At 39.4% G+C, this 26,604-nt stretch overlaps 4 protein-coding genes across 4 annotated transcripts in view; 3 read left to right on the plus strand and 1 right to left on the minus strand.

The window, feature by feature from the left end:
• pik3ca (phosphatidylinositol-4,5-bisphosphate 3-kinase, catalytic subunit alpha) overlaps positions 1-11,385 on the plus strand; it is a 28,761-nt gene extending 17,376 nt beyond the window's left edge. The window contains exons 17-26 of the mRNA XM_075485927.1: positions 378-481; positions 590-761; positions 1,790-1,896; positions 1,996-2,117; positions 3,375-3,453; positions 3,545-3,715; positions 3,960-4,077; positions 4,481-4,632; positions 6,537-6,699; positions 6,778-11,385. Of these exons, the coding sequence (XP_075342042.1) occupies positions 378-481; positions 590-761; positions 1,790-1,896; positions 1,996-2,117; positions 3,375-3,453; positions 3,545-3,715; positions 3,960-4,077; positions 4,481-4,632; positions 6,537-6,699; positions 6,778-6,885 (1,296 nt within the window). The 3' untranslated portion in view covers positions 6,886-11,385. The remainder of the gene's footprint in view (positions 1-377; positions 482-589; positions 762-1,789; positions 1,897-1,995; positions 2,118-3,374; positions 3,454-3,544; positions 3,716-3,959; positions 4,078-4,480; positions 4,633-6,536; positions 6,700-6,777) is intronic.
• dnajc19 (DnaJ (Hsp40) homolog, subfamily C, member 19) overlaps positions 1-26,604 on the plus strand; it is a 472,642-nt gene that overhangs the window by 40,778 nt on the left and 405,260 nt on the right. The window lies entirely within an intron of this gene.
• Positions 10,367-18,690, minus strand: kng1 (kininogen 1). The gene is made up of 9 exons (XM_075485928.1): positions 18,579-18,690; positions 18,344-18,443; positions 17,461-17,607; positions 15,910-16,026; positions 15,676-15,751; positions 14,242-14,411; positions 14,038-14,148; positions 13,856-13,948; positions 10,367-12,726 (listed from the first exon to the last, which is right to left on the minus strand). Exons 2-9 carry the CDS (start codon positions 18,407-18,409, stop codon positions 12,388-12,390), a joined length of 1,119 nt encoding a protein of 372 aa, XP_075342043.1. The 5' UTR covers positions 18,410-18,443; positions 18,579-18,690; the 3' UTR covers positions 10,367-12,387.
• Positions 20,918-26,112, plus strand: lamp3 (lysosomal associated membrane protein 3). The gene is made up of 7 exons (XM_075484455.1): positions 20,918-21,044; positions 22,340-22,456; positions 24,013-24,095; positions 24,413-24,538; positions 24,924-24,996; positions 25,096-25,266; positions 25,376-26,112. The coding sequence occupies exons 1-7, from the start codon at positions 20,984-20,986 to the stop codon at positions 25,513-25,515; spliced, it is 771 nt and encodes a 256-aa protein (XP_075340570.1). The 5' UTR covers positions 20,918-20,983; the 3' UTR covers positions 25,516-26,112.

The following is a 26,604-nucleotide window of genomic DNA, read 5'->3' on the forward strand; positions in this document are numbered from 1 at the left end:
TTCCGCTCGATCATCTGTTAAACAAAGTCTGGACTTTGCAGTCAATCCATTACTAAATGCTAGCAGTGCTGCATTTGTGCGCTCCTACCATTAGCAAAGAGCTAAAAAACAAAAAAAAAACACTAAACAAGATTCCTAAGAACTCTTTCTGTCTTCGGTTCCTGCTGTGTGGGCACAAAAAAGGGGAACTTCCTCCAGCATTTATAGGAACTATGAAAAAGCTCCTTTGAAATTACCTTTTATTAAAGACTTTTGAACACAAATGCTGCAGGTCTTTGATGTTCAGTTTATGCCAACTCTGTGCTGGGAAACTCCTTAAATTATTAAATCATGAAAACTAACCTCCTCATTTTGTCTTGTTCCTTTGTCCAATCCAGGTATTGAAATATGAGCAGTATCTTGACAATCCGCTGGCACGTTTTCTCCTCAAAAAGGCTCTGACCAATCAGAAGATAGGACATTTCTTCTTCTGGCATCTCAAGTGAGTCATCCAGCCTTTCTCTGTGTCTTCCCAGAAGGCTTAAAACTTGTCAGTCCTCCCCGTATGTCACATCTCTCTCTTATCCTTGTCTCTGTGCCTTCGTCACAGGTCAGAAATGCACAACAAAACTGTGAGTCAGAGGTTTGGGCTGCTGTTGGAGGCTTACTGCAGGGCGTGTGGCATGTACCTCAAACACCTGAGCAGGCAGGTTGAGGCCATGGAGAAGCTCATCAACCTCACTGACATCCTCAAACAGGAAAAGAAGGATGAGACACAAAAGGTGCGATGTTAAAGACACACACAGGAACTTTGTGTGCAGTATGTGAGATGTAGTGTGGTAATACTCAGAGGTGGGTAGAGTAGCCAAAAATTTAAAAAAAAGTAAAAAGTAGTCATCCAAATAATTACTTGAGTAAGAGTAAAAAAGTGTTTGGTGAAAAAACTAGTTATTTGTTAACACAAGCATTCAATCAGACAGACAAAAATACAAAATAATCATCTTTAGGCAAATTAGAGTTCATCCAATCAATAAAATAAATAAAAATTAATTAATTAATTACAAAATAGCTTAAATTAAAATAATCCAGGTAAATTCAAGAACTTCAATAAAAAAATAGGCTAATAGATTTAGGGAATGTTTAAAACATATGTAACCCATGTTTAACCTAAAAAACAAACATTCACCTATCCACGGGAAAAAAAAAAAAGAATTTAGGAAACTTCCTCAAGTTAGATGTTGAGTTTCTGCTGAAATGTGCGTTTGTTTTGGTTGACACAGAAGACACATAATGTAGCTGCTGTTTCTCATTTTTTGTAAAGTAAACATGCTTTCAGTACGAGGCCTCGTCTGTGTCTGCATTTCCGACCGTCGATTCTCACATTTTTCATCTGTTTCTCTTTTTTGTTTGCTACGACTTTAAACTGTAACGCTAACTCGTCCCGCCGCTGAGATTGAGTATGGTCACGTGACCAGACTGCTAAGCTACGTTTTATTGGTGAAAAACAGTCAGGTGGCAGAGCCTTTGGTGTAAAATCTACATTGCTATCATGTTATTAGTTGCACTTATTTTGCGCTGTGAAGTTCTAAAAGTAAATCTCTCCACAACCACAGGACAGCACTTACAATTTTTTTTAAGATGGCCTGATAAACAATTAGCGTTTATGTGGGATCTTTGCTGAATTTCAACTTCTTTCAGCTTCTCTATTCTTTTAATTTCATTTAGATAAGTTGCCATCACGTGTGTGTGAGTGTTGCATGTACAGACAAAGATTTTCATGGCTTTGGTTGTGTTTCTGTGTGTTATGCAGGTCCAGATGCGGTTCCTTGTGGACCAGATGAAAAGACCCGACTACATGGATGCTCTGCAGAACTTCACCTCTCCTCTCAACCCTGCACATCAACTGGGAAACCTGAGGTCAGACGCCATTAGGAATGACCTGTGGTTTGTGTTCAAAGAGGGAGAAAAGAAGCTTGGGTTTCCTCATAACTTGGTACAATTTGTATTTGTGCACAGGTTAGATGAATGCAGAATCATGTCATCAGCAAAGAGGCCCTTGTGGCTGAACTGGGAGAATCCTGACATCATGTCAGAGCTGCTTTTTCAGAACAATGAGATCATCTTCAAAAATGGAGACGGTAATACTCTTCCTACATAACTCTGTCGTTAGCTTGTGTTCACTCCAAAACACGAGAATATTTCAGCAACAACGTGCACTTCCACATGTTTGGAGTTCTCGTTTTAAGGTGTTTTTCCCCTTAAAGTGATAGTTCGGAGTAGATTCAACCTGGGGTCATTTGAACCGTGACATCCAGCCAAGTAGCCCACCCGCAGTTTTTTCGATCTTGGCTGAACATCAGCTGAGTTACTGAGTTATCCCGAATAGCTTAGTACAAGCGCTAATGGAACCTGGCAGTATCTCCAAAATTACCACACTAAAATCACATGCCATGACACCAAACTTCTACAATAGTACAAATATGGTCTGTACTCACAAAACGATGCATTTGGAAGTTTGTACATAGTCCAGGAGTTTATTATTATCAACACAAGCCCGATAGCTTCTCTGCTGCTAAAGCTGCGTCAACGTCACTTCCTTGATCTGGGAGCTTCAATGTAAGATGAGGGTTGATCTACTACTGTAGACAACAAAGTATATGCTATATTCTACATGATTTTTTTATGAATTTTTATGTTGTAGAGTTGTGAATTTATTTTATCAATGGAGAAATTGAGCAGCCTTGCTTCGTTGTCTACAGTAGTAGATCAACCCTCATCTTACATTGAAGCTCCCAGATCAAGGAAGTGACGTCGACGCAGCTTTAGCAGCAGAGAAGCTATCAGGCTTGTGTTGATAATAATAAACTCCTGCACTATGTACAAACTTCAAAATGCATCGTTTTGTGAGTACAGACCATATTTGTACTACTGTAGAAGTTTGGTGTCATGGCATGTGATTTTAGTGTGGTCATTTTGGAGATACGGACCAGGATCCATTAACCCTTGTACGAAGCTATTCGGGATAACTCAGTAACTCAGCTGATGTTCAGCCAATATCGAAAAAACTTTGGGTGGGCTACTTGGCTGGATGTCACGGTTCAAATGACCCCAGGGTGAATCTACTCCGGACTATCACTTTAAAGAGATTGTAAGAAACTATGAAAGCTTTGGCTCGGTTTACTCAGGAAGAACTCTTCACTGTTCCTGATTTGTTCTATAAAGTGGAGTACCTGACTTTATACTCTCAGATGATTGCACAAAGTGCTGTTTAGAGTGCTTCTTGTCAAGATTGGTTGTCCATTCTAATCACAATAACTCATCTTTATGTTGTGTATCTATTTAAACTGTAAGTATCCCAGGATACATTAACTGGACGTATTGTTTGTGTGTTGTAGACTTGCGCCAGGATATGCTGACATTGCAGATTATAAAGATCATGGAAAACATTTGGCAGAGTCAGGGACTGGACCTACGGTACTGATCTCACTTCTGTTTCTCTGCACATTTGTCTGTTTCCTGTTTGTTTTCCATGTAAGGCTAAGCAAATGCGCTTTGTGTTCCTCAGGATGTTGCCCTACGGCTGTCTGTCATTAGGAGACTGCGTCGGTCTCATCGAGGTGGTTCGCAGCTCCCACACCATCATGCAGATCCAGTGTAAAGGAGGCCTGAAAGGAGCCCTGCAGTTCAACTCAAACACTCTGCATCAGTGGCTCAAGGACAAGAACAAGGGGGAGATGTGCGTTCTCTCCTGATATTACAGACATTATAGACTAATGTCCATTATATGACCGTTCCTGTGGAGTCCCACAAGACATTACAGTTACAGCCCATTTACTTCTGTCTGCATGTAGTTCATCTTATGTTCTTTATTTTCATCTTAGCATTACTTATTCCTGATTTATTTTTAAAATCTACTGTCAATGGGATCATTGCTTACTGACATGTTAAGTATATTTTTATGCATTTCTCTCTGTGTGCAGGTACGACTTGGCTGTGGATTTGTTCACCAGGTCCTGTGCTGGCTACTGTGTAGCTACATTTATCCTGGGGATAGGAGACAGGCACAACAGCAACATTATGGTCAAAGATGATGGGCAGGTAACTTGTTTATTCACACTTCAGGCAGAAACCAGAGGGAACATCTTGACTGTAGAACAATCTGATGGGGATTCAGGTGTTCTGTTTGAATACATTTATGTTCTTCATTATTTTTTACTCGTATTAGTTTTCTGGTATTCCTCGTCATGTTTCAGTGATTGAAGTTAGATTTTTTTTCGAACCCCAGCCTACAGACCACAGCAGCTTGGATGAAAAATGTCAGCATCTTGGTGGTTCACCTCTGTTTCAGAAAACAAAAGAGACAGCTCAGCTAGAAATGGCTTCTGTAGCGAGCCTGCTTTATTCAGGTTATTTTTCTTTTTTGGGAATCTGTTATAGTCCGATGTGCCTGAAATGTCATGGTGTAAGCCAAGTAACAGCAACAGGTTCTTCTTTCATTCAGTTGTTTCATATAGATTTTGGCCATTTCCTGGATCATAAGAAGAAAAAATTTGGCTACAAGAGAGAGCGAGTGCCCTTCGTACTGACCCAAGACTTTCTGATTGTCATCAGCAAAGGATCCCAGGAGTGCACGAAGACCAAAGAGTTTGAAAGGTACTCCGACTGCGTTTCTCTCATCTTTTTGTCCGCCATCTGGCACCAGTATAGGGTGTGGCGATCCAAACTAGGGTTCATATCCCAGTTTTTTTAGGCCAAATGGCCATATATGATAAATACCAGTGTTTTCAGTACCAGTAAATACCAGTAATTGTTCAATTTAAAGTCAACACCACTCACATGATGTCACAAGCACTTTTATTTAAAGACAGTAATGAAATAGAACCTTTCTAGGTTTTCCTCTTCAGCTAAAGAAGAGCTGTACGTGTAATAAATATGTAAACAACAAGAAGAACGTCCCGTCCCAGTAACTAATACAGCTGATTAGTGTTTGTTGACATATAAAAGAAAAAGTACATTTGAAATGAGAAAACCTAAAAAATGACAACAAAATGAACAGGCCATATTCAGCTGCATAGTGAAATGACACCCCTCACTTTTTAGTAAAATCACCTTTTGACAACATTGTGTTTTATTATCTTTTGTTTAGCCACTATTTGTCAAACATGTCGCCACCAACAAGGATAGGTTGTGAGCAAGTGCAACTCAATTTGACTCAGGCTTGGCTTTACAAGATTATGTTACATCATATCTGTATAAACGGGACGGGCTGATTTCACACCTCAGTTAAAAAAATAAAATAAAATAACAATAGAAATGTAAAAAAGTCTCTATACCGCCCAGTCCTACACTAGTATCAGCCTCTTTTGTGTCCTTTTTCATGTTTGTAAGGTGGACGAGTGTCAAATCGAAGGTTTTGCTCTCAGGCAGTTTTCTGAGATAAAAAACAAAAACAAAAGAGAGAGTTGGGCATTGCCGACTGGCTGAGTCCACTGTCAGGTTAATTTTTGTGGCCATATTATAAATTCTGTACAGTGTACAGCTAAGTTCTAAAATGTGCCAGCACTACAAGAATAACCGCTGCACAGTGCTTTGTCCCATGGGTGTGAACCTTTGCTCTGCTCCAACATTTTAAATACATTTTTCATAGAAAGTTGCTTGGATGGAATTGTTGGGTTTCTGTTTATTATTAATAATCTATCATTTTTAACCTTTATTTTTTTTTAACCAGGAAATAAAACGTCCTAAGAGTGTCCTGGTAAAGATGGGCATCAACTCATGTCACCAGTAATAAACAGCACAGCAAAACAAAATACATGTAGATATAAAAAGGGAACAATATAAAACATCATAAGTTAGAATTACACAAATTGATTTCTTATGCTTTTGGGCACTTTAGCTAATTATATCCCCTCCCTAGTTTTGCAAAATCAGCTAATTACCTAATTCCAGTTTCATGGGGTTTTAAACAGTAAAATCTGCAAATGAGTTTCTTTCTTCCTTCTTTTTTTCAGCTTCTTCCGCTTTCCAAGCACATCTGCGAGTGTATCGGCAAGCAGCTGGAACGCTTCTTATTATTCTTATTAAGTCGTAGAGTATTTTTATTGGATGCAACTCAGTTAAATCCTGCTGTCTTTAACAGGCACATTTCCACTCGGCTTACCTTTTTTTTTTTTTTTTTTCCATTGCTGTTGTAATGTGACTTCATTCTGGCCATTACTTCATTTTAGAGTTAAAAGTCTGTCTGAATGATTTCTTATGAATGCCTGAATTTTAAATTTCTTCAAATTTGGCAAAATTACTCAAGAATGAAGTGATCAGATTTTGGTGGTCGGTGGTCATTTTGACTTCTGATTGCGAATGAGTCTATAATGCCTGCTGAGAGTTTTCTTTCATCGGTTACAGATGCCCTTCTGGATTCAAGGATGAACTTAGCAAATCATTTTCTATCCAAGTCTGTAAGGTGTCGGATTTAGTTGGACCAGCAGTTTTTTTTTTCTTCTGTTGTTATATGTGAAAACATTTAGCTTATTTTAATCACATTAACTTTCTCTCACCAGGTTCCAGGAGATGTGCTACAAAGCTTATCTCGCCATCCGACAACACGCCAACCTCTTCATCAACCTGTTCTCCATGATGCTGGGCTCCGGCATGCCTGAGCTGCAGTCATTTGACGACATTGCTTACATCAGAAAGACGCTGGCGCTGGAGAAAAGCGAGCAGGTGAGTAGACTTGCTCTGGTCTGTCCTTTTTAATCCGATAACTTTTGCGCATCTGTTTTTACTTTCTTTGTTGTGCAGGAGGCGTTGGACTATTTTATGAAACAGATGAACGACGCTCACCACGGAGGGTGGACCACCAAGATGGACTGGATATTCCACACGATTAGACAGCATGCACTAAACTGATACCTCGCACACAAACAGAACCTACCAGTTCCAGCGTGGAGCATTTGTTTCACTCAGAGAAATGGCATATTCATTCGAAGAGTTAACAATAACAGCTCAAATATGATGGAAGATTTTTTTTTTTTTCTTTGAAGCACCTTTTTTGTTAAACAGGGTTCCTGGTTTTCCGTATTTTCATGGGATTTTTTCTTTTTTGTCTCCCTTCCCGTGTGGTCTTCATGAGAACATTTTCCTCCCGACCCTGTGAAGATGGCTCTCACCTGGAGGATGCTTGTATCCATGGCTACTATGCATCTACTGTCTTTTTTGTTCGTTTTTTTTTTCTCACCTACAGGAACAATTTTAACAACCAACAAAAATTCTGACCCTTTCTCTGCTGCTCTTAAAAGAAAACCACAAGTTTGACAACACAGCTTATAGAAGCTGCATCTGCCAAGGTATTAATGTAGCCTCACAGGAAGTAGAACCTGCAACCCTTTGGCCATAGTAGGGCGGCACTTTGACTCGATTTCATCACTGCTGAGAAGACGGCGGGCACAAGGAACTGTCTAAATTATTTTATGTAATACACGTGTTACGTTCGTTGGTTTATGGGAGCTTCTATGATGTCTTCCACCATCCTTGCGAAGATGCCCTTCACAGAGGATTTGGCCGCAGTTTTCCCATCTTTGTGTGGGAATTTAAGCCTGAAAAACTGCAGAGAAGTCTCTGTTGTGCACAGCTGCACAGTCTCCCACGGCCTCAGTGAAACGGCACTCCAGCTTTGGGAACATTAGCAATGCAGTGTTAGACTCTTACATGTATTTCAGGGTGATGATGCCTCTCCATTGAAAACAGCACTTAAAAATATTGGAATGATATACAGATTTGTTATGACTTTTTTAATTTATTTATGTATTCGGTTAATTTCAGTTTTGAACAAAGAAAAAAAACTAACTTCAGAAACTTGTTTGTGTAAATATGTATATATAAATATGAGTTTTATGTATTTGTGTTACTTGCAGTCGGACTACCGCTGCTTACTCCATTTTTCTCAATTGGAGCTAAGCTCACACTAATCTAGACTGCTGATGCCTTGTTTTTATCTTTTGTCACTTTTAAGTTAAGCATCTAATTTGGCCTTATCAATAGTCTAGTTTTTCTCATTGTGGCTTGTTTGCAGCCCCACGCAGAATCATTTGTTTTGGGATGCAGTACAAGAAGAGTGAAAGTTCCAGTCTCACATTTAATGAATAATGGGTCCTATAATAAGCCTCTTTTTGTTGGCTAGCAGAGGCCCAGGGGAATGTCATGTCTTCCTCTTGATTAAATGCCTTGGCGTCACAGCACAACACTCCACAACGCTGAAAACTAACCCCCAATAACTCTGGCCTAAGCAAATTGTTGGAAGCAGACCATGATAGGACTATTAAGCCAAAAAGCATGACGATGTCCAGGAAAAATGTAGATTTGACCACAGTATTTCTGACACTGTTGTGTTTGAGGATTTCAGCTTGTCTCCCATCTGACTAATGGACAAAGTGCATTTTAATTTGTTTATCAGATGTTTTTTGGATTATTTCTAAAGCATCAAAAAAAACAAAAAACGATCGGCACTGGTTGGGTAAAGTAATGCTCCACAACTTTTACTTAAAAGCCTAAAACTTAGCGTTTTTGCAGCATTTTGGGATCCATGCGAAAGTGATTTGTTGTTGAAAGTCATTTGAACGGATCCTTTAAATTTGATGGGGTAGCCCTAAAGGGAGCATGGCTTACAAAAGATGGAGCCGTACTGAAACTATGCGGGATTACACTCCACCTCCTTCATCAGTGTTGAGTCAGGAAACAAAATGTGAAATAAGTTGATAGAACACATCTGCATTCGCTGGATTTTTAAGCATTTTTACATTCAGCATGCCTGGGGGCAGCACAATCATGACTAATCACCATTTGACCTGAGTCATCTAAATGATTTATTGTTGTTCAGGAAGGAAAAAAGGGAATTTTGATATAAGATGAGTATTTTTATATGCATTTGGCATAAGTGCTAACTAACAGTTAATGCAGGGTTGCGGCTTGAGAAACGCCTGCCTGATGTTTTTGATATTAAATGCAGCTCGATAGGTGATCGTAAACATCCTTATTAGCTGAATTGAGAACTTCTCATATGGTGCACTCTGCATAGGAGATAAAGTAGTATTTTACATGAAATGGTGCATGGGAGTAGCTTCGTGATGTCACGGTGTATGTAGAAAGGCATTTTGGCTATATATCGATACCTGGAGCAGCGGGAAAGTAGATCCGTCAGTGGAAAAGGAAGTCTGTGCTTTGCCAGTCCAGCTGATTGTATTGAAAAGCCAAAGTTGTGGTCTGTTCTGATGTGCACGTGTAAAGTCGTATTTGTGCAGCATTATTGGCTTGAATGTATTTAATTGCTAAAATGGACCTTGGATGCACTCATCTATTCATGTTTCTGACTCGTTTTTCTTTTATTTTTCTTTCTAAAAGAGCCTCTAAACACATCATGAGCTGAGAGCTTTTTGCTTTTTCACTGTTTTTCTCATTGTGTCAAATCGGGCGTCACTGAGTCCTGTGAAAGTTCATGCTTGGAGCTGCATTCCTGCTGTAAGGTGCGTTTGTTCCAGACTTTCAAAGGAGGGGAAAAAATAAAGAAAAAAAAGAGGGGGGGGGTGGTTGAGATATGCATAGTTTTGCCTTTTTTTTTTTGTCCAATAGAAGAAAAGTTAGGCTAATATGCATGTTTCTCAAGCAGCATAAACCAGTGTGTATGATGTACATTTTGAAGCAGTATGTATGTACAGTTACAGTCTGATCTCTTTTCTATTGTTGGCTTAACGTGTGATAAATCTGTTGTGCTATCTTGTACTTCCTTTCTCCATATATTCCTCACATGGCGTGAGTGTGTTTGCGTGGCCATGTGCTTTTATTGTCTCGCTGTGCAGGCTGCAGAGCTTCATTGGCAGGTTCCAATGAAAAGCCACACTTGTTTGGTCATGTTTCTGTGTATGACGACCCTGGTGTCCTCACATGTTTTGTAAACCCCTCCCCCACCCCCCACCCTGGCAGATTTGTGCCAGAGAAGAGGAAAAGTATTTTGCGTAGGCTCAAACCGAGAAACTTTGTATGTTTTACTTGAAATTTCAAGAATGGGAACCACAGCTGTATTTTGTTGGTTTAGAGACTGGGCCTGATATGAAAATGTGTGTGTGTGTGTTGTACCTATTGTTGAAGCATTGTGTACAGGCTGTGTGTCTGATATTCCGGTGATGAATGTTATTGATGTTTCAGTCCTACATTTCAGAGTGAAGACTCAGAAAGACTACTTTGTGAACTAATGAAGGACTTGTGCTCGAGTCCAAACTTTTAGGATCCGGTGACGGGACAGTTGTGACACAGCATCTCATAGAAATCAATGCCATTTAATAATATATCATTATGAGCCATTTGTGAAAGTTTTCACATCTTTTCAAAGCACATTTGCTTAAAAGTTCTCCCGACATTGTTGCTTCGAGTGGAAGTTTGTCTCCCCGACATAAAGGCTTTGATGGCCCACATGATGCGTTCTCCCTTTTGAAAGTCACAGTGATAACACAGGCGTACATTTACAAACCCAGCTTTAATCAATGGATCGGTAATCTCCAGGATAAAGAGAACATAATACATGATCATATTTGTTATTTTACCTAAGTGGGACGTAGTTGTTGAAGACACGCTGTTAACTGAATAGAAAGGAAGGAAATGTGTCACGCAGTCGTTGAACCGGAGCTGTGAGAGCCTGACAAACTGGACCTGAACACTCAGAAAATGGAACACAATCCAGTGCAATATCCATGCAGTAAATGCTACCTTTGTGAAGCTCAGTGTACTGTTTTTGGGGACTATCAGACAATTCTTGTCTAAAACTGCATGAAAACAGTTAATGTGCTTTCAGTGAGCCTTTGAATGAGCTGTCAACACAATAAATTATTGATTATTTTTTTTTAAAAACACTGCATCAAATCAAAGCAAATCAGGACATTTCATTTCCTATCGCATTTTAGGTTCTTTATGGGTCTCAAATTCTCAGAAATATGGACAGAATGATCTGTGGATTCCTGTTGAGCTAAACTAGACTGCATCACAGATAGGTTTTCATAATTTACCATGCTGTCAGAACCTTGCCGTATACTAAGAATAAATGTACAACAGGCCAATGTATTGTTTGTCACAGCCTACCTGCATGCGTTTGGGTAAGATTGAATATTCCTTTCGCTACATTTAGTTATTTTCTTTTTTTTTTTTAGGCAGCCATACAAATGTTTCTAAAATAATGCCTTAAGTTTGCTCCGTGTAGTTTCTAGGACAAGTTTACTCTGACTTGCAGTAACCTGTATTTTTTTAAATTTTATTTATGAACGTTTGTGTTTCGTTTCGGCTCACTGGTCAGAGTTGAGGTTTGTACCCTGACTGACTCGTAATCTGAGTGTTCCATGAAGATGTACAAATAAATTTGTTCCAGCATTCACTTTCCCCCTGTTTGTCTCCTCTGCACTCGAGGCCTCTTTTCAAAATCTTTATTAACAGCTGTGATGTGTATCTGAGAGCATTTTTTTCTGCGTCTAATCGGCTTTCTCCAAACGTGATGACGTATCTAACTTATTAAATGTCAATGGACTGTTTATCTCCCCAGTGATAAGATTACTGCATTAATCTTTCAATCCAACTGTTAATCATTCAGGCGATTGCTACGATTTTGTGAAAATGGATTATGAATACTTTGTCCTGGGAAACAAAAACAGCATGAACTTCAGTATTTTTTCAGTGGAAGCAGGTACACATGGTAAATATTTCAAAAAAGGAAAAGCATCTCAATTCACACATAGAACTAGAACACAAGTTTATTTCTAACATGAGGTGTTTTTTTTCCTCTGGGAATCAAATTGTTAAATGTCCTTATTCCCATTTTCAGGAGAACTTAATCACTTACTGGTTTGATTGAAACTAAATGGCTTTTTAATACAAAACAAGCAATTAGGAGAAGAGCTTCTAATCCAGGGCCAAAAGGTAGGTTGCTTTTGAATATACAGTTTGGTTTTTTTTGTATTTTTTTTTAACTCACATTGATTAATGTTCTAGCAAGTGTTTTTCTTTTTTTTCACAACTTCATCTGGATAACATCCCTGAAGAAAATTCATTAAAAAAATTCCAACCCAATCTCACGCCACAACGTGTAACGGCTACATTTGGTCCACAACGCAAAACTTTGCAGGTTCACATTAAAGGCTCAAACGTTGTACTGACAGTGTTGTCCAGAATAGTTCCTCTTTCTAAATATGTCATCATTTCTAACCATGGATAACAAGACGTCTAAGTTTTAGGGATGTGGACAAATGTACCAATTACATGTTTTCCGGTGAGGCTGGGCTGAAAAAGTCAACGAGACAAACGTCAAAATAAAAATCTGTTTTGAGAGATAAATGAGATTTTTTTTTGTATAAATGTAGCCCCCCTTTGAGGCAATATTTAAGACATCAGGTCTTTATCACTGAAGGCTCCCTCTACAGAAGGCTGTGGGGAAATCACCTCTGTGGTAGCCTTGGTGGGAGCTGCGCGTTCAACCGGCTGGAAAGGTTTCCAGGACTTGGAAGGACAGTGGAAGGGGTTGTCGTTCACAGAATCCGCATCAGGCAAGCCGATGGGTTTGGAGGCTGTGGTATCCTCCTCAGATGACTCTTCTTTGACTGAAGCCGTGGAGGGGGATTGTGAGGGTGGAGATGATGTGGGAGTTGAGTCAGTAGACGGAATTCGAAGCATAAAGTTTCTGAGTGGAGACCAGCCAGCAGGACGACGCCTCGAGAAAGGCTAAAGAAAAGCCAAACAACACGTAGATGAATGGGTAGATGATTAGATAACCTGACTTCACTGATCAGAACTGCATGCTTCTTAATTGCCTCGCTTTTACGGTGTAGATTTCCAAGACTGCAAGCAAGACTTGTAGATCTTCTGTTACATGTGGCTTTTTCTTTTCTACTTTATCATATTATTTTTGATTAAAAAATACTTTAAACTGGTTGTTCATTAGTAGTGTGTGTATCAGAGGAAGAAATAAAATCAGCAGTTTTTTTAATTCTTGGACAGCATTTTTGGTAGATGCAGAGGCTTTAAAGCCAATATGAGGAATATGATAACGGGCTATCAAAGTCACCTCACAGTAAGACCTAAATATTTTATATAGAGTTTAAAAATAAGCATGATTGTTGAATTTTTAGAGCCAGAAACTATTTAACTGAGTGTTTTTCCCATCACAGTGTGTTCGGTTCTTAAACGGGGGACTTATTGCTTGCAGCCATAGCTCAGATGTAGAGTAGTGGCTCGACAATGAGAGGTTACTGGTTCAGTTCCTGCAATATGACCAGCACTGTCCTGCTTACACTACTTAAGGCTTAAATCGCCTGCGGTTGCACACTTATTCTAGAGTATTTACTTACAACTTATAGGTGGGTTAAATTCAGGAGTCAAATTACAGTGTGTGTGTGTAAAAAGAAATGGAAAAAAAAAAGCTCAGGGTTTTTTATGTTAAGAAGGTGAAATTCTGTCGTGTGCAGTCTAACCGCTCACTTTTGAGTTTCTCTGCCTCCAAATGGTCAAAAAAGCCTTCTATTAGAGCTCTAAGGTGGATTTCACCTTCACCACAACCTTTCCATTAAACAGGTATTCAACAGGTAGGTCAAATCGTTGCTAAGAAACCATAACTAAGCACAGCAGAGTAGGTTTGTCTCAAAATGTCACAGATAAGACCAGCTGCTACTGTAAGCTCTTCTCATTATACCTTACCTCACAAAAATAAACATTTTATAATGTAATGTAATGTAATTAATGTAATTTATAACAGACAGAGTTTAGGAGACGTCCTAAGCAGCATCAGAGCTCGAGACTCAGAAACGAGCAAAGTACTCACTCATATTTGGTGATTATGTGAAAAGACACTTACAAACAGTCCACCTTGTTCACACTCTATATGGGCCTCTGGCTGCTCAAATCTCCATGGTGCTACATCCACTGTAGAGTTACAGTTAACATATTCCTGCAATGTACAAAATACACAACGTGAGCTTCATCAAGTTGATCAAACCTGGATTCAGTCTCGTTCTGTATCCTGGAAATCATACTCACCACATTCTCCTCATCAGAAACACAGAGCACGTTGAGGTCTTTGTGTTCGGTCTTGGCGCAGGTGGTCTTCCTCATATCAAACCTCATCTTGAACCTGAACCCTGCAACCACCTACAGAGATGCCAATATACAGGACGCAGAGCAGAGAGATACGTTTTTGACCTTCATATCATCCCCCCATGGTATGATAACCACCTGCCTTACCTGTCTGGTGGCATGGTCGACTTCGTGCAGGTTGAAGAGGTGAGTCGAGTTGGAGATGGAGTTATACTTAGAGATGGAGGCAAGAAGAGGAACCTTGAGGTCCTCTGAGTTCTCATCGATGTCCTCAGGGCAGCCCAAACAGGAAGCCCTCTCTGGAACGATGTAATCATCTGAATAAAGAGGAAACAATCAGAAACCCTCAGACTGCCACTATAGGCTAGCTTCCCAATCAGAGAAAACTACAAACCCAGCTTCTATCTCAATGTAGATGAGCAAGGGATGAGCTGAAGGATGAAATGTAAAGTATATAACAATAACTGAATTCTACAATAAGTCAAGGGACTAACTCAGCTCACAGCTATTTGTATGCAAAAACAAGCCGTTTTATTTCTATTGGTTGTATTTTCTCACAAAAGTTTGTTTAGGTTGCTGCGAGAAACATGATGGAATAATGATTTAAAAAGCCTCTGGGAGGCGCCTAGTAGTAAAATTGTTGTCACGGTCTTCTCTACCTTTCGGTGTTTTGGGTCTCTCTCTGTGAACACACAATGGAAACCGTGGCAAAGCTTTTAAAACTTGTAGCCAATGACCTCCAACTTCACTTCAAACTTGTCAATTTAAAGTGATTTAATTTATGATTGAAAGAAAATAATGCTAATCAGTGTGGATGTTTATTGTCTAATTGTATTGCTGTGCCTCATGGCATGGGGGAAAACTAAGGAAATAACAGATTCATTACTGTAGCTAGAAAAGTGCTGATCTTCACACCCAAGACGATAAAACAACATCACTTTTATTTTTTTTTAAGTATGGATGCCACTGAAGCGGTCAAACAATCCTTTTATCTCCAAAGGAATCTTTTAAATTGGGCCTCAAAAGTTGTGCCACACTGAATCTGTTTACTGTAAACCTACACTGAGGCTGATTAGACAAACAGATTAAAGTCTACGTGGTGCGACTGCCCTCTGAGGAATGATAACCTCATTTGTGCTTTTTTCTGACGTGCAGATAGTGTTGATATTACATAAATCTTTGTTTCCCTGCACCCACAACTGCACATTTTCCTTACTGACTCACTGTTGTGTTACTAAAAACAAAAGGTTCTCCTTTGATAAACGAGGTCATAGTGAAGCACAAGAGACTCCTGCTGTAATTCAACCATTCTTACATGAATAAACTGAGGATGTGATTAATTTCACTGCTGATCTCAGACATTATTTGCAAAGTCTTACTCTTATATATGTCTTATTTATATATATATGTATATATATATATATATATATATATATATATATATATGTGTGTGTGTGTGTATATATATTGCATGATTTATTTAATGTAAGCGATAATTTTGCTGCTTTTACATGTGCCATTAGTGTTAAAAACCAGGTCATTCACCCCAAATCTGATCATCCTGTTTATTCATTCACTCACCAAGCAGGCAGTCCACCTGTTTAGTGTCAGTTTCTGTCTCTGTTATGTGGACTGTAGCGTTGCATGAAATTGGCTTCTGGGGGAACAACAAGACAGTTATATTTCAAATGTTTAAGTAGGTTTAAACAGGTTTATACTGAAGGGTTAAAGATAGTTTATTCTTGATACGTTTTCACATAATTGAATGGAAAACACTGATGTACGTGGAGAAAATAAATATCTTAGTGTTGTTACCCTTTGTCCAAATGGCAAATAGTCACAGTCTGTCCAGGGTTTGCTGCTCCCTGCTGGACAATCACTCCTCCTGCTGGTGAACTCCAGCGAATACACAGAGTCTGAACCGTTTTCTGACTACACGCACGCACACGCACACACACACACACACACACACACACACACACACACACACACACACACACACACACACACACACACAAACACAGAACAACATGCACATCATTCATGTGCCAAAGATCAATGGATCAGAAAAGGTTTTCCAGGAATATTTTAGTCACAGTCCCCCAGGGTTTTTGTTCATTTGCTAAACGGAAACATGTAGGATTTAAAAGGAGTAACAGTGGCTATTTTATCAATTCAGTTTTTAACTCAACAAACTTGGTAAATTACGTCTAAATGAATGACTTTAGAATGCTATTATGAATAATCAATTTGTACAATTTTACACGTAAACGTTTCTGACTGTTTTTAAAAGAAAGGACATCATCTAATAGTTTGAGGTTTGACTCATCAGGACAGAAGAATAAAATCATCTGGCCCTTCAGACTTCTTGAAATATGGTTACTTTAACCTCAAATGAACAAAAAAACATGACTAATTACACCTTGTCATTATTTATTTAACAAAAACTAAACTCAATCTTTTTCAGGTGTTTTTCAACACAATGCCAAGGAGGAAAGGCATCCGCAACGATCTTAGAGGAACAATTATTGCTGTCCATCGATCTGGGAAGGGGAATAAGGCCATTTACAAACTATGTGTACATTACTATTAAACATTCTACACTGAGAAAGATTATTCACTAGTGGAAAACATCCAAGACAGCTTGCTGGGACATCTCAGGACAGGACGTCCCAGCAAGTTCACCCCAAAAGGTCAAACTGTGCAATGTTCAGAGAAACTGCAAAAAACCCCTAAACTACATTTCAGACTCTACAGGCCTCAGTTAGCATGTTAAATGTTTAAAAAAAAAAAGACTGAACATTTATAGCTTATGTGGAACAGTTGCAGAAGAAAGCCTCTTCTCTCTAAAAAGAACATGGCAGCACAGCTTAGGTTTGTAAAGTTATATCAGAACAAAGCACAAGACTTCTGGAACAATGTCCTTTGGACAGATAAGATCAAAGTGGAGATGTTTGGTCATAATGCTCAGCAGCATGTTTGGAAAAAAACCAAACAATCAGCACAAACATCTCATACCAACAGTCAAGCACGGTGGTGGAGGGCTGATGATTTGGGCTTGTTCTGCAGCCACAGGACCTGGGCACCTTGGAGTCATTGAGTCTAAAGCTTGGCTGAAACTGAGCCGTGGAATAGGACAATGCTCCCACACACTACTACAAATCTACAACAGGAAGGCTGGAAAAGAAAAGAATCAAGGTGTTGCAATGGTCCAGTCAAAGTCCAGACCTCAACATGACTGATAGGACCTGAAGAGAGCTCTGCACAAACAAACCTGAATTTACTTGAGCAACCTCATAAAGAACCAAATAAAGTGGATAGTGGTCAGGTACGAAGAGAGTCCCGTTGTTTTTATAACCACTGTACCTTCCTGGCTGACAGTATCTGAAACAGAGCCATCTTGTTACCAAAGCTCAACCTTTCATTGAACTTGCGTATGGCGCTGGTGACAGCATTCTCCACCGTGGGGTCATCACAAAAGATCAGGACACCGGACTGGCCCCCCTCTGCCTCCTGAACAAGGAGAAGACAGAACAATTTCTGACAGCGAACAACCAGCCAAGCGATTAGGATTCCCTAAAGGGTTAGCTGGATAAACCAATGGGCTAACATGATTAACAAGGCAGGAAAATAATGGATTTTCTTAAACTCTTTATTGGTAAAATAGTGAACTTCTAGATACTTCTACATATGCCTTTCTAGAGAAACAAAATCATAAAAAAAAATACTCTTCTACTTAAACTTTAATTATGCTTATGTACAATATTAATGTTGGCTGATCATTTCAGTTTAAGATCATTTACACCATATGTAACTTTCACAGGACAGGGCAGCCTGTGTAAGTCAGATGAGTGGTGCAACTCAGAGAGCATAAAGCTCTGGGTCTGTGATGATACTGAGTGCTGACTGTTTGCTTTTACGTTATTATCAAGTCTCATATCTGAAAGGTGAGATAAAATTCGAAAGACATTCATTAGAAAATCAAGCAGAAACTTGAAAACTCAGGGTCACATGTCCTCCCCATCTCCAGAGGAATTTACAGCCCTGCTCTGATGTTAACCACATGTTTAGTTCTGGATTGCTGGATTTCTTGGATCTTTGACTGTTGTTGTTATTATTATGTAATTATTACATTTACCAGTTCTCCAACCCTTAGCAGCCAAATCGCTCATTTGTACTAAGTGCGTAATCTTGGTTTGAAAGCCAGAAATCGAGTTGTACATCATGGTGTCTGATCCTCTTTCCTTACCTGCCCGAATGCAAAGGTGTGGAGGCACAGCAGGCCCAGCACACACAGCTTCACGCCACTCCTCATGGTCTGGTCCTAAAGGAGGCTTCGCTCTGACTTGCTTCAAATCATAGAAAACACAAATGACACTCCAACGGAAGAACCCAAATGAAGAGTATGTCATCTCTAAATTACTTTCTGACTTGAGCAAGCTCTGCAAACTGCTTTTTACGATAAGTACAGAGCCGCTACTTACAGTTTGTGAAGGTGGAGGCAAGCGATTCAATCCTGCTGGGCTCAGAGAGGGAAAACTTGACGGTGTTACACTATGCAATGGATGAGTGAAGTTCTCCTGAAACTGTGGAAAGGAATCCTGAGAAAGATGATGACACACTGGGTGACACACACACACACACACACACACAGAGGACAGGAGGGCGCAAAGGACACACACACACAATAATGCTCAGCATGCTCAGTCGGTAAAAGGAGAGTAAATGTTTGCTCTTTTGTTTGCCCTCCTACCTGCACAGTCAATATCAGTATCAGGGACAAAGAAAACATGACAGAAAATGGAATAAGTTCTTCATTATGTTCCCCACGGACACACATCAACTCACACATCAAAACACAAACAGAGAATTCATTAGCAATAATTGCAGCAGCACACGTCTCTGTGCATCTTTGTGTTTGGTTGTTGTTTTTTTCCATGTGTGTGTTTTAAGTGGTACTTTGCCCTGTCGATCTTTAACCTCAGCCTCTTTGATTTCCCCACAGCTCATCTCTCAAACAAGGTTAAATGTGGTCAGATGTGACACAATAACATTGACATCTCTGCACTCTTCATTTGCTCATCTGCTCACATACGTGTGCCCCACTCAGGTAAAGATAAATACAAAATATGGCAATGCACTTACATTTTGTGAGACTTAAAAACCAACAACAACACTGTTATTACGTAAATGTGTTTACAAGGGAAATATTAAGGGTCACAACATGCAAGAGACAATAAACCCTGTTAAAAGTTCAACAAAGGTTAATGAAATGATTCTCAGATTTTAGTTCTTATTGTAACATCTGTCCAAAGTGTCACCAGTGTTGCTTCCATCTGCACAGACAAAGCAGCAACTCTGGCATTCTGTCATTTATAAAAAGTGATTTGAGAAATATTCCACTCTGTGGGTGTTTGTTATAGTCATGTGATGATAAAAAAAAAATATGCCCCTGTTTTATGCCCCCCACTGGCCTTTCAGTGGAATTGCATGTGTAGCACACGAGCTTCACTTTTAATTGGGTAAACCTGTGAAGGTAAAACTTAATGGGTGAGACTTTCCTTTTTTCTGCAGATGGGGTTCACCGCTCTCCTGATGCTATTGGATGTAAACAAGCAAAACAAATAAATTTTACTTTGAGATTTTTAAATTGGGATTTTTGTCCTAAGTTAGGTGCTTTGATCGACACGTGTCTCATTTCCAAATGTCTAATTAGGTTACTAATGAATGTTTTCTTGGGTTTGAAGTGCTTCTCTGATTTGTGTTTTATCTTTTTCCCCTCTGTCTTCATGGGCATCTTCGGTGTGAACTTCACAGTCCAAGAGCACCATCCTCCTGAACAAACTTAATGTTTATGGGTAACTTGAGGATTGATCTGTAGAGACAGCAGAAGTTAAAACCATTTACAGTTCCCATGCTGTTTTTTGTTTGTTTAGTAGATACACTGGTGTGCTTTGATCTAAGTCCCAAGTAAAAGTTCCAACACAGCAATTGAGTTTGAGACCAACATGTAGTTAAAATACTGTGCCTATTTGCTTCTGATTGATATATTATGGATGCTTTAGATGCAATGATACCCGTGAGGTTAAGTGATAATTGATGGGAAATCTTGTTTTGATACAGAACTCACACCATTACTCTTTGCAATCTTTTTTCATCAGTTGTTGAGTTTTGAAATGATATTAGATTACGAAAAGAAACCACATTTAGAGAAAAATGTCCTTTATTGGAGTCATAGACAATGTACAGACAGCTGAAGTGAGATTGCCACAACCAAAAAGGTTGGAAATAGCTGGTTTTATCTTTAAAGTTAAAGCTTGTTTTATTAAAAGTGAAGTGTCAAATAAGTGTAACGTTTCCCTCTAAATGCAGAGGAGTGTCCACATTTGAATAGAAATACTTAAGTAAAACCCAAATAAATCAAAACCGTCATCAAGCCCAGACAGTACAGCAACTCACACACAGGAACAAGTTCCATGAGGTAAGAAGAAATAAAGTATGAGAGCAAACCCTCCAAAAGAAGCAAAACACGGCAGCATCCTCTTCTTTGGTTCAGAAACTCAAACACTTGGTGCTCTCAGCAACCATTTTAGCTGATCTGAGAGGAACCAGTGTGTCTCTTTCCTATATTTCAAATGAGAATAAATTCTGCATCAAATTTTACATTCAAATCTATTGTGTTTGACTAAGTTTTACAGCCATGCCGTTGTGCACACATGACTCAGCAGGTGAGAAGATCATTGGACTTTCAACCACTTTTTGCCTCCCTCACTTCCTCTGCCTGGTAGGTGTTAAGGTATTCTCGCATTTACAAGTCACACCACAGCTGCCGTCTCTCTTACTGCACTTCCTTTCTGTTAGCAGCCCCCAACTACATTCATCTCCTACTATGGTGCTAAATGGTCAAACAAGTGGATGGTCTCTTTTCTTCCTGGCTGCTTTTATTCCAGGTAAGTTTGATGCTCATCAAATTCTACACCTCCCATCTCAGATTACTGACTTTAAACTATGGAAACAGGTCACTGTTTGTCTTTCCGCTTTATTTCAAGCATTGCAATGTAAAGGCAGACTTCTGCGGAGTTGGTTTGACACCCTCATTACCCGGCGTTTATTTCTCTATAAGAGCTACAAGGGGATGCAGCTTTTCCTGTAACAGATTAGTCATTTTTAAATGTCGTCACCAAACATTCAATATAATAAAGAATCAACTTATTTTTTATATAATGTGGGCTCATAGATCTTTTTAAAAGCCTCAGCAATTAGTCATATTTATTTATAACAGTGCTGCGCTGCTATCTGTTCAGTGGCACAAGTGTCACACAGCTTCTCTGGTTCCCTTTCTCACATATTGGTTAAGTGTTCTTCAGTGGTCCCACAGTTGCACTCTTGCTCACTGTGGTTTAAGCAAACGGGTGGTCTGATCATGAGTGGAAAACTTTTATCACATAGCGTTGCTACTATCACAGCCTAAGCATAAACGTGTCTTATGTTATTTCTCTTTCTGCAAATTTTGCAAAAAATATTTCCAATTCAAGATTGTGTCGAGGCTTTGGCTGCATCATCAAACCGACCCCATGGCCCCAGCCCCCCCTAACCCCCCTTCAGTCACTGGTTGTCATTTTGTTGCACGGAAAAAAGACCTTCCAATACTAACTTAAAGAACAACATCAACTAAGGCTCACATGCTAACCTTCTGGCCCTGACTATAAGAGTCTGCACTGTACTCTAAAAAGTCGCACACTCATCATTGTATCCTTGATTTTCTTACTTTGCACTATAGACAAAGAATAATTGCATATATCGCAAATTAGAAATGAACATCCGTAAGTGGGCTCTTCTTGAGCAGCCTTTGTGTTTTCAAAGGTATGTTTAGTTTGTGGAAATTGTTGTGATCACATTGTTTTTGTAATCTTCCGAATGTATTGCTGCCAGTCTTTGCCAGGACTCTTGCTGAAGACTTGCTAACTAAACAACAGTCATGTAAAAGAAAAATCTGGGTCTTTCGGTAAAGAACTTAAATGCAGTCTCTAGTATGCTTTGGGAAATTACAGCAGAGGTTATACAGAGAACCTGCTCTGATATCTCAACTGTAGTTATACTTGCAATGAGCCAACAGATCCCTTTTCAAGTCTTGTGTTGCAGCACCAAATCTTCCCTTTTGTTGCGTTCGAATTTGTTATGAACGTAACATTAAAAACTTATTGATGAATATATTGTAAGACTGACAGGTCTCGCCCTCCACCAGGTGTCCACCTCCAGGGAAATGACAGCTCCGTCCAGCCTGCGTCGGACTCTGAGCAGCCCTCCGAGGCTCAGATCTACCGGCCCGTCCTGCAACCCTCGGAGGCCATTCCTACGCAAGGTACGCACAAACACAAGACCACATTTACTGCAAACAGAGCAACAAAAGCAGCAGTTATGTTGGTCATATACTGCACGAATGAATCCAAAGCATGTTGAAATAGGGGTGTAAATTTTTAGCATTTTGGTTTTCACAGTCTGAAAACTCATCAGTGAGCTTCACAGGGATGAAATCTGTTAATGAAGCTGAAGAAGGTTTGACTCATGTTTCATATTAGGAGCTGTGAGATTTGAGGTCAATCTCCATCGAGGCTGAACTACAATAGGAGTGCATTTACATGAAGTTTATTTATAACTTGGACATTAACCATTGTGGTCAGAAGATATTTATTACGTAAACCTGAACTTGATTATGTCATTAAAGATCTCTAAAAGAGCTACAAGGGGATGCAGCTTTTCCTGTAACAGATTAGTCATTTTTAAATGTAGTCACCAAACATTGAATATAATAAAAAATCAACTTATGTTTTTATATAATGTGGGCTTTTAGATATTTTTAAAAGCCTCAGCAATTAGTAATATTTATTTATAACAGTGCTGCGCTGCTATCTGTTCAGTGACATAAGTGTCACACAGCTTCTCTGGTTTCCTTTCTCACATATTGGTTAAGTGTTCTTCAGTGGTCCCACAGTTGCACTCTTGCTCACTGTGGTTTAAGCAAACGGGTGGTCTGGTCATGAGTGGAAAACTTTTTATTACATGGCGTTGCTACTATCACTGTCACGGTTATTGTTGCAGGCGATTAGCAAGGGAAAGTCCGTTTATTCAGTCCAAAAAACAGTCTGGGTCACAACCAAACGATCTGAGTGAGGCAAACAAATCCGACAAGGGGCAGGCAGGTATCAGGAATCAAGGAAAGGCAGAACTATTTCCAATTCAAGATTGTGTTGAGGCTTTGGCTGCATCATCAAACCGACCCCATGGCCCCAGCCCCCCCTAACCCCCCCTCAGTCACTGCTTGTCATTTTGTTGCACGGAAAAAAGACCTTTCAATACTAACTTAAAGAACAACATCAACTAAGGCTCACATTGCAACACCAGTTAATCTTCTGGCAATGTGTACAATATATTTACATTATTATAACTCTAAACTTGCTGTGAGAAGCACACATTTTCCCTAAAATGTGTATCTCACCTTAGGACAAAAGCATCTCCCAAATAAATTCAAACTCCAAAATAAATTTAACCACTGATATATGTCATTAACTTCCACCTACAGAGAATCACACACAGTTTAACACACAGTATGAAGCATCTTGGTGTTGTGAAAATTATATAAGCAAACACAAAAACAAAACTGTAAAGTTAAAAAGAAAATCTTAATTTCCTGAATGGCTTTGATGTGATTAATCCCACAGATACTTAGCCATGATAACCACATATTGCTGCTTGACATGTCCAGAGTGTATTAATGGTCTGTCCTTCGGTATTCGTTAGTTTCTGATTTGGGGAAAAAAAAATTATACAAATTCACACATGACACACTGATTTGTAAGTTCCATAAAACCTTAAATACTTCACATTTAGACGCCTGTGTGAGTTTTCTTTGTTTTGCAGGGACCTACATGCTGAACAGCCTTTTTGGGACACCGTGCATCAAAGCCACCATGGGAGCAGAGTACATAGTCATCGAAAAGAAGGTCAGAAGCTGTGACTGGCTCAGCCATCTGTGTGTGTTTGCATCTGTCAGCGTTGTTGATTGTGTGTTTTAGCATCAGAATAATTTTCTAGTATGTCAGTGTTTTTTTTTTTTATACACATAGTATGTCTGCATCAGCATCTTTTTCCGTGGTGTCAAAAGTTTGGTTTCACAGTTAAACTGTAAACATCTACAACTGCTGTTCCCATAGCATAAACCTGGAAAGAAAATACCCCGTTAGAACACAGAATGAAGCAGTTTCGTGTAGATTTAGCGCACTAATCGACTAAATTAATACATCTCTCCTCGCACATTTAGAAGACCTGGTATTTCAACTTGGACCCGTCAAGAGTTGGGATCAGTGGTTACTGTAGCAAAGAGGCAGCTGTTCTGTCCCTCACGCTGCCCGACAATGTTGGCAGTCTGCAGTTCACCTTCAAGAAGGTAATTTGTCCACGGGAGTGATGTGTTATCCTGTAGTAAACTTCCAACCTCTCAAGGGTGTAATCTGTCTCATCCCACTGAACATATACAAACAATTTGTGTGTTTATGTTTTCTAAAAGTAGAAAAATTGTTCAGGTTATTTCAGTTTGTTTAAGATGTGAAAGGAAAATTGAAGACATAAACCACACCCGTTCAAAGGCTGAATAGGACATGTTGAATCCGCTTGTTATCTGACTAATCAAGCTAAAGAATTCAGCTACTGTAACAATAGCAAAGGTGATGTTTTGTTTCGGATTAACATCTGGATCAGTTTGTTCACTTTGGATGTGATACTGCGTGTCTTCACTTCTGAATCAGCTTCAACTTTTGCATTTTTGTCTCCAGGAGAGAAAAAATTTCTACGTCACCAAACTGACTGCTCACTTGTCTCCACAGCCTGTCTGCAAAGGATGTTTCAGTAAGAGCTAATGGGCATATTTCAGAAAGACACATAACATTTTACCTGGAAAAAGAACACTGAAAACGCTGTAGCTATTTCTGTCCCTCCTCCTCACAGATAAGACTTATTCGGGTTTGTTGGACCATGAGAGTCTTTTCAAGACGGCTAATGGTCAAAGTTTCAAATGCAAATCAGAGTATTTGCTTTTGGCTTCGTCTGAGCTCAGGATCAAGCTGGTTCCTCTACAGATTCAAGCCTTCAGCGTTCCCAAAGGACAGTATGGAAAAGGTGGCTGAGCTTAGCATTTGTCGAGACATGATATGATTGAGAGGACTGAAAAGGGAGAAAATATACTGTGTGTTTACTCATTTTTCTGCCCTCTTGGCTTTTGTTGCAGAGGTGGAATGTTGGGCTGATTTTAACAAGAGAGTCATTCCCATCATCATCGGGGCCATAGTGGTGGGTCTCTTCTTTATCATTGTGCTGAGCTTCCTGTTCATCAGAGATCGCCCCAGACAAGGATATGACAGACTTTGATCTTGTTATGAAACGAGTTGGAGGTTCATTCCATCTAAAGGACTTATACACCATTACAAAAAACATGCATGTAACATGTTTAACACTTCTTTATTGGTTATATTCTTTATATACAAACTTTAAATGCAGTATATATTGTTTTGTATCTAACAAGAACAGTCAAAGGAAAATATTCTCAAACTTAGAAATTTTTTTTGTGCATATTTTTTGCTGTATTTCAGTGTTAAGATATACTCATTTGCTGCATATTGGCTGTTTGATTAAAATAAGGGGGTGGGATGAAAATGTGCTTGTGATGGTCTGTTATTTTTATTTAATGTTCTGGTTTACTTAATATCATAGGACCTTTTGCTTCTTGTGTCATTCTGTAAAGCCTGACCCCTTATGTTTACTTCCTGTTCTTATTTTAAACCTGGATTTATTGTGCTAATCACCACTAACTGCCTTTTGTTAGTTGTTTGCCCCCTCAGCAGAAATATTCCTAACATCATTTTCTTTGTATGTCCCCCATGTCAGCCTTTATCGCTGCATCATTGCTTTGGCGCTGCTTTGAATTTGTTTTATTTCTGAGTTTTGTTGCACAAAATAGACCGGCAATAAAAGTGACCTGACGGTTATACAGATGTGATTGATCATGGTTTAAAGCGTCCGTCCGTCATCCATCCACTGTCGATACTCATCTAATCTGAGTCGTGGGGCTCTGTGGGCTGTCCCAGCTGACAGGCAGGGGGGGGCAGTCCATCACAGAGCATGAATGAATGAATGAATAAACAAACAGACAATCATAAGTTGAATATAAATAGTCAGAAATAGTTGCCCCTAATCCCTAGGGGAAAATAGTTTCACAGCTAGTAGTTAAAACATAAAAACAACACACATGACAGGATACATAATTTAAATCCCAGTCATAATAAGTAATTTAAGAGCCTATTCACTGTGGGGACTCAGTCTATTTGTGCTGCATCTTGGCAGCAAGTATCTGTGTCAGGAGGATGGAAGCAACACGAGCTCGAACCTGTCACTGAAGTTACTAATGGCTGTACTTGGCCATTTTGCTGCACACTCTTGACAATTCCCGATAGTCTGTTT

Source organism: Odontesthes bonariensis, chromosome 15 (genome assembly GCF_027942865.1).
Source record: "Odontesthes bonariensis isolate fOdoBon6 chromosome 15, fOdoBon6.hap1, whole genome shotgun sequence".
Classification (NCBI taxonomy): Eukaryota; Metazoa; Chordata; class Actinopteri; order Atheriniformes; family Atherinopsidae; genus Odontesthes; species Odontesthes bonariensis.